Consider the following 15,696-nt stretch of genomic DNA (forward strand, 5'->3'; position numbering starts at 1 on the left):
AATTAATATAATTATTAATTTTTAAGGTTATGTTTATATTTTAATTTATACGTGTAAATTATTATAACATACCCTATACTAAGAGCGATTGTACTATTATGATAAAGTCGTAAACTAGATATTTCTTCAAATAATTTCAATAAGCGCATTTCTCTTAATTGTCTAATATACAAATCAGGTACCTAAAAATAAAATAAACAAAATTTAATAATTAAATAATTACATTTTTTTTTAATTAATTTTAATCAGTATTGTGATAGTAAAAATATGTTTTACAAAACAAAATTTCCTTGAAATTTTATCGTTGTTCAAATTGCAATTTGCCCAATTTTGCATATTTTTTATAATGAATTTGATTTATTCTAATGTCATTCGCAATAACAATCCCGAATATAAAGGTGTATAAACTTGAGATTTTTTTCCAAATTGGATAAATTTTTCTTACTATAAAAGTCTTCTATTAGCAAAAGGCATACATTTGCCATATTTGCCATACATCCATACATATTAAAATAGTAATAGTTTTGTTGTTAATAGAATTCCAAAATTGCATGACTTATTCTTCAAGACCTGTCAATATTTTGCTCTGCTTAATTGTCAGTAGATACTAATAATCTACAAGTACTAATTTAATGGGTCTAGAGCTCTCCCAATCTGAAAAAATTTTTAGCAGAATACATATTTTCATTATCAGTTTTTTATTTTAACGCGTGCATTTTTTTGTAACGATGAAGGACTCTAAGACAATAATATTATAACCTGCGTAAATGATCGCGTTTATTTGCTTTTTTTTATCGTAAATTCGTTACGATACAATTATTTTTACAATATACTTAATATTTTTTTAAATGAATTATCTTTTTAAAAAAAACGTAGTAATTATTTTTGCAATTAATTTTCCTTTTTTTTTTATAATTTTTAATTGACATACAAGTTACTTTCATTATAAATTTTAACTTGCTCTAATTTTTTACCAATTTATTTTCCTATATATACCGCAATAGTTTATAATACTGAAATTAATTTTAGGCTAGACATTGTCAGTTGCACATAAAATAATAAATAATATTTTCTAATCTGAATGAAAAAAGAAAAGCAAAAAGAACAAAAAAAAAATTTTTTTGACATTTTTATGATTGATTTGCAAAACAAAAAAAAAAAATTGTGCCTACAATCTAAAAATAATAATTATTATTAATGTGAAACGCATATTATTTTCTAAATAAGTTCTTTACGATAAAATGAAATGTCATTATTATTAAAAATTGAATGAGATTTTCTCGTATTATCGTACGTTTGTATGTGTGTAGTAATTTTACTCCTTTATTTTTATAATTCATTGTTTTTAATGTTTTATTTTTATAATTTATTAAGTAAGATGTCTAAAAAAGTAAAATTAGTTGGAAAGGAAATTAAAATTGAAAAAAATTTTTATAGTTTTGGTTTTTTAATATATTTTTAGAAAACGATAAACAAAAATAATTTTTTCTACGAAATTATTCCGAAATTAGTACCGTGTCCATAATTAAAAATCGCAATATAATTATTATGAATAAAATAAAATTATTATAATAGTAAATTATTATTAAGTACTTGCATAAACTTTAATTGATTTCTACATTAATAATATTTTAGAGTATGTTTATATGTATATAGTCCTAGTATATAAAACAGGAAAATAAAAATTTAGTTAATCGTTACGCAATTATGATTAAAGGAAAAGTTGACATTTATTATTATTACGCCTCCTCTATAATAATAATCATTCAATTTTTGATGTTTTATTTATTTGTTCCTATTAAAATGAATTCACTTTGGACAAAACACGTAAATTGTATATTAAAATTATTATGACTTTTATAACAGAAATGTTATATAAAATATTCAATATTAGTATACATACATATGTATGTATAAGATGTGTTAATAAATATTTTTATTAATGATTATTTATTATAAAATATTTGAAGAGTAAAATTAAAAATTTTCATTTGTTAAAAAGTTAAAATTGAGAAAACGGCGGAGGTAGTAGCATTTGTTGCATAATTTTTAGATGACATGTTGTGATACATAGGTTGAGTTGACGGCGGCAGTACTAAATTAGATATTCAAATGTAAAGAGTTGTTGGTGTTTTTGTACCGGTTTCTCAAATGACAATTTTTTGACAAAAAAAAATAAACAAGTATTGAAGGCTTTTGATTTTTCAGAAAAAATTAAAATATTTATTTTGATTTAGTATGTACATGTTTTCATTTTATTATTTATTAATTTTTTAATTTTTGAATACATACTTTTCTCTTTTAGAATCGTAACCATGGAAGAAATAAGAAATGGAAACAAAATTCAAAATACATACATAAGTTTTTTTGTGTTTTTAGGTATCAGATTACATTGTGAACAGCGGTTGAACTAATCTTCACACATCATACTTAATCAAATACAAAGAAAAATAAAAGATAATAGTAAGAAACTGCAAGTTCTATATTCAATTAATTTAGATAATTTATACAAACAATCAAAAAAATTTGATATAATTATTCTGAGAATTTGAAGGCAATTTAACAAGCAATTTTGAAAAAAATCTCTAATATTTAATATCAAAATCGCGTACGAAATCGTGAAACAATTTTCTTAGTAGATATCACTCTGTTCTCTTATTGCGTTAAATTGTGATGCTGATTGTTAATACATACAATAAGAATATAAATAGGTTGCAAGTAATACAGAACAAGATAATTAAAAATTTCTATGGATTAAAGAGAAGAACGTCAACTAATTTCATTTAAATTCAGAATTCAAAAAATTTTATATAAAAATATTCCAAATGTATCAAATGAAAAAGGAAGAAATATTTAAAGCAACACTGGTGTTAAGAATGAACTGCCATGTAAATTAATATAATACAAGGTCAGCAAATAATTTAAGTTTCACCAGGGCAAATAATCATGGTGGTCGATAATATATCAATACATTAGAATACAATAGATTATACCTAAAAAGCATCAAATATCTAACTGAAATGAAATTTAGAAATTGAAATAAAAAAAGAAACTACCGAAATAATACATTGAATAATGAGCCACCAATGGACACATTGAATAAATTCAATGAAAGTAAACAAAACATTGAATAATGAGCAATTATTAAACTACAATCTTGAGTAATCTGTATGAGCTCTCTTGAGATATGGAATTTAATAAATAAATAAATAAATAAAATAACTAATAATTGGTTCGTTCAATAGGAAATTAATTGCGATCATTATGATGTACGAATTTTTTTTTGTTCTATTCATTTCATAAATCTGTTTGATATTCATTTTATAAATTTTTTTGCTTTAAATTCTAGAGGTATATCATTTTGCTTAATATATATATATATATATGTAGAGAATATTGCAACTTACCCATAACTTATGTCTTTCATCATTTTGTAATTCTGTAAATGGTTTTGTTAAATTAATATCATTACGAAATTTAACACGTTTATCTTCCCATAATACTTGCAGAAATACATCAAATGAAATTTCCTGAAAATTATCAGATAACTTTTGATTAATTCAATTTAATAAATTCTTAATTAATAGATTCTTTTAATTATATAATTCTGTAATAATGGTATAAATGTAACTTACTTCCTTATTTTCATCAACAGCCGATATTCGATTAATGAATAAACCAATTGATACGTTTGTTAATGTGTCTGGAGCTAAAATGAAATTAAGATTATTATTAAAATTAAAATGTTAATTGTTAAATTTTAAAGTATGATCTTTATTTATGTATTTCGAAGTCTAAAATGCTAAAATTAATTTTTTTCTATTGCAAAAATTATTATGTAAATTGAAAAGAAAAAAGGACAACCGTAACTTTTCAAGGACTTTATTTTTTATTTGTTACTTAAATTAATGATATGCAGGGTTAACGTATATGATGGTTTATATTTAGAACAAGGTTAATCGAGATAATTATTTCATATTGTTGTTATTGTTGTTTTTAGTGTTTTTTTTTAGCGCTTTATTCATTATTTCGCATTATGTAGGCATACAAAAAATTTTTGCAAGAATTTTAATTTTCTTTTTCATTTTGTTTTTTTTGTTTTTTTTTTTGAATAAAAGTGAGAAAGAGATTTATGAGTAGAGGATTTACTTTATTTGTTATGTAATATCATAAGGTATTATGATATAAGTTAACGAAGTCTGGTCAAAATATTATAAAATCGTGTAACTTGGTTAATATTAGTAGATTATTTGATTTATCCGAAATTTGAAAGTAAGGCACATGTTTTCTTATAAGAAAAATTTTTTTCGATCTCATCCCTCTATAAGAATTATAGTCATTTAAAATTCTAACATTCAGTCACTTTTGTTATAAAAACAGGCCCAAATCGATCGAGGAAGCTTGTATACTTCTGTTCTTCTTACCCTGTTACAACAATTTGCTTATTTTTATTTTGATGATTAACATTTGAATTGCTTGTTTTGTCATTTTTCAGTCATTTTTGTTGCAAATTTATTGGCAAAACTACTTGATTTAGTTCTGTCGCTCTATATTAACCTAATTTAATATGTGTAATTTTGATCGAATGGTATGGCAATTGATTAGGGCCTAAGGAACTGCTGAAAATTTTACAGATTTTTTTTTTTTTGAATATTCCAAAGTTGATATATCTACATACATGTGCATTTTAATGCCGGAAAGAATATTTCAAGAACAGCAAAGACTTTTTTTTGCCTTTGCTTCGTTTTTATGTTGTTCGAAAAATTTTTTACTCATCACCATTCTTATACAAAATATGATGACGTTACATTGATTTTTACTATTTTTTTTTTTCCATTTTATTTATTATTTTTCTATTTTTTTTTTTCTTTTCAGTTAAAAATAGTTTTAATTTTTAGGAAATTCTACTAGACATACCTTTTTGTCAAGTAGATTAACTGTACAACTTGATTGATATTTAATATAAATGTTATACACTAACAAATTGTTATACAAAAAATTTTTATATTTGTTTTGTTATTGTGTTTAATGTACTTTAATAAAATGTTGGTGACTTTAATTTTTGCGATTGCCTTTAAAATGAAAAAAATATCTATGTATGTGCGTATGTTTTGTTATACGGAAAATTAAATAGTAGATGTACATATATATGTGTGTATATGAATAAAGAAATGTTGACCTTCAAACTGTAAATTAGTTAACGATTATAACTAACCAAAACTAAACGAAAAGCAAAAAAAAAAAAAAAGAAGAGGTATAAAAGAATTAAAGCAAAAAAATTTTTTTTAGTAAATGATGATTTTTAGTTTTTTGTACAAATTGGTATTGGTATAATGTTAATAGTAAAGTTAAGGTTCTTTCTTTGTCGTAATTCATTTATTATTTTCTATATAAAATTCTGAGTATTTTTTTGTTTTTCGCTCATTTGGGCGTATATTTATTATACACGTTACTTTCGTTTGCTTATTATTTTAAAGTCATTTTGCTAAAAATAATCATTTAACACATCTTACACACACACATTTTGATTAAAGACATTAAAAAGTTGATTTGAAGATTTTTATCATATTGATAAGAATAAAAAGTACACCTTAAAAATTTTCTTTATTTGAAATTTGTATGAGCATGATTACATAATACACTGATAAAAGATTTACTTTATTGATAGCAAAAAAAAAAATATTGATAAAAATTTGGAGGATAAAGAAGAAAATGTGAATTAAATTAGTCAACAAGGTCGAAAATTTTTAATGTTAATACAAAAATATACACAATCATTAAAAATTTTGGATTTGATAAGATTTTTCATAATTGGGAATTTTATTTTTTCATTATTGTTGCCCAAGGTGATATGTGATGTCTGCAACTGCCCACAATGAATCTTTTGTATTTCAATTAAAAATTAGTGGATGAGATATATGTATGTGATCATATACTATATATAAGATCCCAAAATAATTTGTTTGAAAATGTAACAATGTTGGTCAATCTGGTTGAAAATTAAACTTTAAATTAATATTTTTAAGAAATACATTGCAACTTGTTGACTTTAAATTTTTTACAAAAGCGGAGACTTCAAACACCAAACCAAATTTATCCTGCCATACTAAATTGTTGCCGTCAAAGTTATTTATATAAAGATTAAAATGAAAATTCAAATTTACGGTGCACTATTAACAACATGGTGTCTATAAAAGCTGTTTTGAAATAGATCACAATTTCTAATATTAATTATAGTATTGCGTATAATGGAACATCATACTATTTTACGGTTTATTTTCCGAAAAATTTTCTAAAATCCTGAAACCATTCGAATATTCTCGAAGATTTTCGAAAATTTTGAAATCCTATAAGATTCCACTTAATATAGTTTTAATTTACTATTCTATTTACTTTAATTTAGCAATTGTAAACTGATTTTCTTTAATATTGTTAATAATTTTAGCTTCAAATTGTTAGTAGTTTTTAATGAATTTAAAAAAAATACACAAATTTTAATTTTTAAAGTTCGCTTTTTGGACTGGACTTTGTTATTGTTTTTTATATTTTATATTTTTTTATATAAGTCATTTATTTTTTCTAAAATTTACCACGTAAAATTATTTTACATACATACATATAAAAATATTGTTGTACCTTAAAATAATCATGCAAACACAACAATAGTGTCATTCACAATCATTGTTTTCAATCAGAACACGCACAAAATTTTTGTTTTAAAAATCTGTTCGTGCCACATAACGTTGTAGTAATGAAATTTTCTAGTGCTTAAAAATTTCTTTCTAATATTTTAAGGGAAAATAAAAAAAACTTAACGGTATATGTAGGTTTGTGTCTACGAAACCGAAATATTTATATAATAAAATGAAAAAATAGAGAAAAAATAAAAATGGTGATGGTATCGGTATGGTACCTTTCTGGCTAATTGTGTAATAAAAATTTTCGTTTTTCGCATATATGAAAAGTTTTTTTGTTTTCCCCCGAACTTTACGTTTATTTTTTAATTTTTTATTGTCACTTGCATATGAAATTTCTAATCGAAAAAGGAGTAAATATTCATCATTTCGTTTCGCCTCCAAATTTGTTTTTGTATACGAAAGTTATACTTTAGGTTTACGGTAATTGTAAGTATATTTTGTTTATGGTGTGTTATGTGGGAAATTATTGAATCTAAAAATAGGAAATATGTATGTAGTTTTTATTGTGAACTTACATAATATTATTGAACTATGTAGGTTAAAGTTAAAAAATTTCATGGATCTATAGTGCCATAAAAAATTCGAAAATTATTATGAAAATTAAAAATGATTGAATATATAAGTATGTGCATACATACTTCTTTTATGCTTATAATATGCCTTTGTAATAATAGTGTACTATGAAGTTATTATTCGTGACGCAACGTTCTAACGAAATAGGTTGGAGTAAAATTACATTATTTTTATAAATTTTATTGTAAAATTCTAAGGCTTGCCGATATAACATTAATGTTAAGGTGGTATATTTGAACTCATATTATTATTCATATTTAAGGCAAATTTTAAACCCTTGGAGGGACGATTCAGAAATAAATACATTACCATTCTAGAAGAAGATACCTTAGTCATCAAATAGGGTTGTTAAATTTTAAGGCAGTTTACGAATAAATTTGAAAAATTTATTCGTAGATAAAGGCAGCAAAAATGGTAATCTTGTATTTCTGGTTGCTTGTAACACTACATATATTTTTTTAGTTTTATTTTTACTTTTTGTTTCTTGATTCGATGGAAAAATTTATTATGAAATTTGATGTTGTTTTCAATTAAATGGAAAAATTAATTAATTAAATTTTAAGGTTAAATATTTTAACATTAAAATTGTATACTTTATTTTCATGCTATTTAATGAGAAAATCATTAAATTGAATTTAATGATGTCCTTTTTGTTTTTATTATTATTCAATAATAAAAAATTACAGTTATTTAAATGTAGAATGTGGATGAAAGAGATAAGCATAGATATAACGTATTTAATATAGTTTTCACTTTAAATATAGTGAGTATAGTGCTTTTAAATATCTAAATGAGACGAGATAAAATTTAGTTATCAAATAATTAGAAATAAAAAAAGATTTATAACTGAACTTTTCACTAGTTAACGGTATCATTCTCCATAATTTCCCTAGTCCCGAAGCACTTGTCCAGCCCTGCATAATGAGCCTGGTTGCGTACTGTATTGTGCACGTAAAAATTAAATTCTTCTAACACAAAATAGTATAAGTGTTGAACTTGACTCTTACTTTGAACTCTTAAATAATATGTTCACTAGGTCTCTTTGAACCGCCACTCTTAAATAATATGTTCACTAGGTCCTAAGCCGTCCTATCATTTTACTTTTTAGATTGAAAATTTTTAATTTTTTTGAAAATTTCTTTTTTGAAAATTTTTAATTTTTGGAAATGAATTTTGGCGGAACAGAAGACTACGGTCTTCTCATAAAAACTAAATTCGAGGCCTAATGATTGGAAAAAGCGGCCGAAGAAGGAAATTGTACATTAACATTTTGTGTTTGTCTAGGTCTATTCCTTCTCAGGTTCGAGGAATACCATCTCTCACACACCCTGGATAATAGACTTTGCATATAAGCACGCCAAGCATGCATAATAACAATGTTTAAACAAAAATATCAAAAAACCGAACGAAAAGAAAAATATTCGATATGCTTTCAATCTCCCTCAATTTCCGCTATTCTCATTATATTCGTAATAAATTTATTTAAAAAAAAAGAACAACGGAAAGTAATAATAAATTATAGTGATGAAAATATTAATTTATTTGTCTATTGACTTTTCATTCAACAGTTTAATTTTAGATATCTCGAATATATTTACACCTTTACAAATATTATATATATTTTATATGCGGATATTGCTTTGAGCTATTAATAATAAATTAATATAATAAATATGAAACCATAAATAATCCTTTTGATCATTTTTTAACCTCCATATGCTCCTATATACACAGATACATACATTTGTGTGTTGTTTTATTGAAAGAAATGATGACATGGACAGATTATCATTGCGAATGGTAAAATTTATTGTTAAATGAATGACCCGCGCGATGAAAAGGAGTGGTCATATTTTTTAATATAGGAAGCACTTCTATATCGAAAAAGTTAACGAAACGTTTATATTTTTATTGTTTGATTGAATAAAATAAACACGAAATAAGGAAGAAAATAAACAGTTTAAAGGATGTTTAATATTTAATTTATATGATTATTATGAAAATATCCTCTTTCTTCGGAAAAAAAGGAGAACGCAAAGGAAATGGAATTTTAATTTAAGTAACCTTTCATTAGAATTTAGAAATTTTTAAAAATAACAATATACCGTAAATGCACTAAAGTGGCGCAGATCCACATTTTAGCGGGAATCTTTACCGATTTGTAATTACATAAATCAAAAATACTGTACGTCACGGACATTTAGCAGATTACAAAATGTAGAAGAGGTGCTGAGATTACACAGAGTTTAAAGAGGTTCGAGCTGTATAGACTTAGTTTACATTACGAGAATTTGGAATATAACTAAAGATGCCACAGCTATTGGTTCCAAAGATCTTTAGACCGTTCAACTAATAGTCTAACATCATTTCTACTAATAGTCTTGGTAAAGCTGTTCGACTCATACATACGGAACAATATAGATTCAAATCTATACTTTTCCATATAGTCCGGCATAACATGTGTACTGCAAAGGCGAGCCTTCATTAACGTCTCCTCGTGGCCAATCGGTCTATTAGTCCTGATAGAGCACATAATAGGCAAAACTATCACGGCGCATTGCGTCAAGCCATCTGTTGGAACGGGCACTCCTTCTTTGGAATCTCGCAGTGAATCCAATTCTGCTGAAGACTTAATGGTAATTGTGTTGGGAAAATACCCCCACACCCTTAATGTGCTAATGGGAGAGTTCTTAATATCGTCTCTGACTAGGCCGCTAGTTGAGAATTGGAAATAAGACCCCGTGAATCGAAGCTGGTCATCTTCAATTAGAAAAACAAAATATCGACTACGGTTCCGCCAAAACTCAATGAAACAGAAGAAGTCAGTAAGTAAGGATACTGGAAGAGGATACTTTTAATTTTAGAATCGTCCGATATTGCAGATTATTTCTCAACGAGCGCAATCTTTCGAAAGTTGTTCACAGTAATATGGCAAAGTATCTATAATGACAATTCACATCTAAAATAGAACCAAATTTTTTGAAATATTTAATGGAAATATTTGAAGCAAAAAAAAACTTTTAGCACAAACATTTACATTGCTTATATTAGATTATATATCGCATATCTAATCATTTATCTACAAAATTCAATTTCAAGCAAACTAAGTATAATTTGTAATGCTTCCGAAATATTTTAATTTAAGAGAATTATAAAATTGTAATTCAACAAGCAATAAAAATAAATGTAATAATAATTAATTTGTAACTTGAAATGCAATACCCAAATATTACAAATTCATGATAAAATACACGTTGCATTGCATAGTTGTGCATTTACTATAAAAAATTTAAATTTATTTCATTGCTATTGTAATTGTACACCTGTAGATTCTTAATTTGAATTATATTCCATTTATACCTTTCCGATATACATTATATTATTACGTAGTTATAATGGGTGGTTTTTGAAACGTTTTTTTATATGAGCTCTTTTTTTATATATGAGATATTGCTAATAATAAAAATTTAATAGACTAAAATCAATCACATAAAGGATCTAACTTTTTGCTTTATTTTTTCGTACTTCGTGAGCGGGTTGCAATGATTTTCAAAAACTCACTTGTGGAAACTGAATAGTCACTATAAACAAGAGTTTGCACCAGTTTGGCGGACAATTACGTCCATTCAAAGCTTGAAATTAATTGCTCTCCAAATGTATTTTTAATATTTTTTGAAATTATTGATAAATGTTGCTCGGGCGCCAATCTCAAAAGGCAAATAAAATTTATTTGATTTGACGTTAACATTTGTAAAGAATCATGTTTGAAATGCCAAAAAAATTTACCGAATAAAAGAAAAAATCACCCATTTTGAATAAATATTGCATTTAATTAGTTGAATGAAAATTGTATAAATGAGTGTAACTGAAAAGGAGATTACGAGTACACTTTAAAAAATGCAGTTTTGTTGCATGATAAATGAAATTTCATTTTTCACTCTCGTGTAGTATTGTATATAACCTACATATAAGTAAGTGTATGTGAGTAACATTAGTAGAATTTATGTTCTTTAGTAGATCCAATCATTAAATCATTTTACATTTCCTTTTCCGAATAACTCATGAATGAATATCTGGCCATATATAAAATTCGTATCATATTTTCTTTAAAATTCTTGGAATAAAATAGGAAAAAGTAAGCAATTTAGAAATATAAAGCATAATTTATTATAAATTTAATTAAATTTCATGTGTAATTGAAGAGGTTTATTTATACAAGTTATAATTCGGAAATGGAAGACTAAAATCATGTTATTCATTAGAAATTTAAGCAAATATCATAAGTACCGCACTTAATTTACAAGTACTTGTATGTGATGTCAGTACAGTTAACTTGTTTTTCAGACAATAAAAGCTTGTGCGACAAGTTTGACTATGAGTTGAAATTAGGATTGTCTACACATATTTTTCAATAGAATTTAACATGATTTGTTGTTACTGAATTAGTAAACTACCCAATTAACATTAGCGAGTCATCAATTAAAAGAATGCTCTAAATGAATGAAAAAAGCGATAATTTTTGTTGTTTTAGCAGTTGAAGCAAAAGTGACCTTTGGAAAATTTGATTGGAATAACAAATATGAGCTTGTATATAAGCATTTTTATAATAACAATGAATATTTAGTGAAGTAAACCCTTTGATTTGCTTTAAAAGCGTAAAATATTTATTTTTATTAAAATAATATTTTCATAGTAAACATTCTAGTCTCCATTACGATATTAATACAAAAAAAAACCTAAATAAGACGTTCTTTCTTTTAAATTTATAAAAAAAGAAAATTAAAAAAAATTTAAGAGAAATTCTAATATGCAGTATAATATTCGATTTTTACAGGTGAAAATCACGCAATTGCGATATAAAACATAATTTTTTCGTTGGTTTAACAATTATTGAATTAATGAACTTAAATTTTTTATTTTTTTTTGATTTTCATTTGTTTTTATTTATTTATTTGAAATGAAAGGAAATTTTTGACATCCTTTTGAAATTTCTCTACATTCAATTTAGTGTAAGGTTGGGTACCGCAATTCCATAATAATAAAAAACAAAAATGAGTAAAATCAAATATATTAAAAGGGAAAACTATGTTGTGAGAGAGGAAAGAGAAAACTAGTGTAGATTTCATAATGTACTAATATCAGAATGTTAGGAATTTTATATTTTGAGCTATTTTTTAAATGTATTTCGGTATATATGTATGTATATATGCACATGTATGTAAACAAAATATACGCTATTTATTTATTTTTGAAAATATATACAAATTTTTTCTATATTTATGCAATGTACATAATTAATAAGGTGTGCGAATCAGGTTCCCGAGGCCTGGTGCTTTTACTTCAAATTTTAAAATTTCTCAACGTTGTGCGTTTAATAAAAGCTATATATGTATGTATATGTACCTTATATGCGCTTGACTTGGAATCCGATTATAACTCAATACTTATAAAAATATATGAAACTTTTGAGAGTTTATGTGAATTGTGAATTTTCGCAAAAAATATTTTAGTTTATTGAGAGAATTGGAGTGATATTCAAAACAGTAGTCAAAACAAAACTGATAAATAGGTTTGACAACAATATTAATAAAAATAGGTGTTTGATGCTGGATTCATTGGTTTGTTAGGTTTACAACGAGTTAATGATTTTTGACATTCTTCCAAATTTTTAATGTAAAGCTGTTCTTCTCTCTATCTCACAACAGTTCAAATTCAAATTTAGTGCGGAGATTTTCTTAAAACGTCAACTTTATCATTTTTAAAAATAAAATGATTTTCAAGCTCTTGCTTTTATAAACAAGAGGTGAGCAATATATTTAGATAAGGTTCAAAATTAAATAGTAATTTTTTCATTCTTATTCTCTGCAACTTTAAATTTAAATTTTCATTTAAAATTTTTGCGATAATAAAACTGACTTATTCCGCTATACATGACGTATTTAACAATTTGAAATTGTTGCCATATATATACAATAAACAAAAACTGAAGTAGATATATGTATCTTAGGTTAGGTATTCAATTTAAGTAATATTCTTGAGGCACACACCATTTAGGAGTCAATATTTATTAATATCACATCTTTTTATTAAAAAAATTTTCTAATAGGTAAACTACGTTTTATATGAAATGGAAAAAAATCATTGCATGACACGCAATTTTATTTTATATAGACAGATTTTTTTTTTTTTTAACCGCATACTAATTTTTTTTTTTTGATTAAAGAATGACTAACGGTACGCTAAAGTATAGCACAGCTAAGAAATAATCAGGATACTTGTATTAAAATTACATAAAAATTTTGTATATTTTATATAAGCAGGTATAATATATGTATATGTAGTTTGACAATTTGATTGTATTGGTTCTGTGTTAGGAGTTCACAGTATGACGCATTAATCAATTGATTTAGGCAGGAAAGACACGTGTTTTAGTTGTTATTTTTGTTTTAAACACTTTACGCTTTTCAAGTAAATTAAATATGAAAATAGTTAATAAATTTTTATAATTTTTTTTTTATAATAATTGTAAATATTTTTAGAATTATAATTTTATATTTACTTCTCTAAAAATAAAACAATTATTATGCAAGTGTATATGTAAGTACAATATTGTGAATTATAAATATAGGGTAATTTTTATAGTAAATTATTTTGATTTGAATGAAAATCCATAACCAAACTATTTATTTTTTTTAAATGAAGTTAACATTAATATTTTAACCTTATATCTGCAATGCAGATCAAATTTAATTATTTAGTAACAAAGGTCTATATATTAATAGAATAGTAAATTGAATTATTAATTAAATTTTCATGCTTGAATACACTTACAATTTGCACAAATATTCAGAAAAATACGACCCAGACGGTGGAAACAATTCACAGTTTTTAAAATTTTCAACACAGTTTTTTCTGAAATTTTAATATGAGTGGTCTGTCACGTATCCGATGAGTATAATAATGCTGTGTATTTTTTATAAGGTAATTTAAAAAGAGAAAAATGCTTTTCTCTTTGAGATTTCCTTATCACCTTCTCAGAAATTTTAACAATCAAAATCGACATGTCAATTTAAAAATATTTATATTACGAAATTTACTCTTTCCATACTGCGTATTGAGAAAAAATGACAAATCTAATTATGCGTTAAGAGAGATACAATCGAAGAAGAAAATGTTAAGTATTATTTTGAGAATAAAACAATGACATGTGACTGAATTACAGCAATTCTTTAAATTTCGCCGAATTATGAATAAAATTCGCAAATTACAATTTCATTTATATTATTAAAACGCGTTATTTTCCTAAAATCATACATACATATACAATCATACATACATATTCGAATCTGTTATATACTTGTATTAAATTTTTTAATGATATTATTGATCAAACAAATTTTAATAAGAAGAATAAAAATTATTTTGATCCGTTTTAATAATTTACAATTCTTAAAACTAATAAACTTTATATTTAAATAATTATTCTAAAATTAGTTGCAAGAGTATAGTAAATATATACAGCATAATTTAATAAAGGATTATACCTAAAGTATATGTAAAATATTGTTATACTGCTTAATTATTGTTAATCATTTAAGAGTGTTTATATTTCATATGTACGTATAAGATTTTTCATTAAGAACAGAATGAAAAGATGAACTTGTGGTGAAATAAACAATTCGGTGAAATAAATCGCGGTATATTAAAGACGTTTTTGCCAATAGTGAACAAATGAGCCAACAAATTACACAAAATTATTCAATTTACTTATGAAAATGAAATTTTAATTATTAGTAATGTGTTGAAGAGAAAGAGGAATAAAATTTTGAAGAAATTTTAAAGATAACAAAGAAGAAAACCGGTTTACAACATTGCACCCCAAAGTACATGAGCCATGCATAGCATAAGTTTCTCTGTAGCTCAGTTGGTAGAGCGTCCGCCTAGAAAGCGGTAGGTCATTGGTTCGAGTCCAGTTTGGGGAGAAAAATTTTTCAATTTTTTCGTTTCTTTGATTACGTCATCCATCTGTTCTGCAGTTGTATGAAGAAATTTACATTTAGTTAAGATTATTAGTGTAATAAGCACATTACTTATAAATGTGCTTATTACACTAATAATCTACATGTTGTATTAGTTAAATTCATAATATAAGTTTCCGACTTTAAATACTATAACTTATATCGAGTGTTGAATCTACATAAAGCATAAGTCAGAATGGAATCAGCTATCAAGCATATTTGACTGTAAGCTATGAATACATTATACAAAAATTATTCTGTTTCCGGTTCCATTTCGATTTAATTTGATAATTTTCAGAATACTGTATTTAAATCATTATAGGTTGAAAATATTCAAATCGTATTAGGCGTAGGGGCCCTGATTTTCACATATGGTACGAGAATATTTAAAGTATCCTATTGGAAGC

General features: G+C 24.8%; 1 protein-coding gene and 1 non-coding gene across 3 annotated transcripts in view; one reads left to right on the top strand and one right to left on the bottom strand.

The window, feature by feature from the left end:
* Positions 1 to 15,696, bottom strand: part of LOC129616118 (glycine receptor subunit alpha-2-like) — a 37,548-nt gene that overhangs the window by 6,612 nt on the left and 15,240 nt on the right. For both annotated transcript variants that reach the window (XM_055531588.1, XM_055531589.1), the window contains exons 3-5: positions 3,636 to 3,709; positions 3,408 to 3,530; positions 73 to 182 (exon numbers count right to left, since the gene is read on the bottom strand). In XM_055531588.1, coding sequence (XP_055387563.1) covers positions 73 to 182; positions 3,408 to 3,530; positions 3,636 to 3,709 — 307 coding nt within the window. The remainder of the gene's footprint in view (positions 1 to 72; positions 183 to 3,407; positions 3,531 to 3,635; positions 3,710 to 15,696) is intronic.
* On the top strand, positions 15,181 to 15,253 carry Trnas-aga (transfer RNA serine (anticodon AGA)). Its single transcript has one exon. It is a non-coding gene; the product is annotated as a tRNA-Ser (tRNA).

This window comes from Condylostylus longicornis, unplaced genomic scaffold (assembly GCF_029603195.1).
Source record: "Condylostylus longicornis isolate FDR11 unplaced genomic scaffold, ASM2960319v2 ptg000162l, whole genome shotgun sequence".
Lineage (NCBI taxonomy): Eukaryota > Metazoa > Arthropoda > Insecta > Diptera > Dolichopodidae > Condylostylus > Condylostylus longicornis.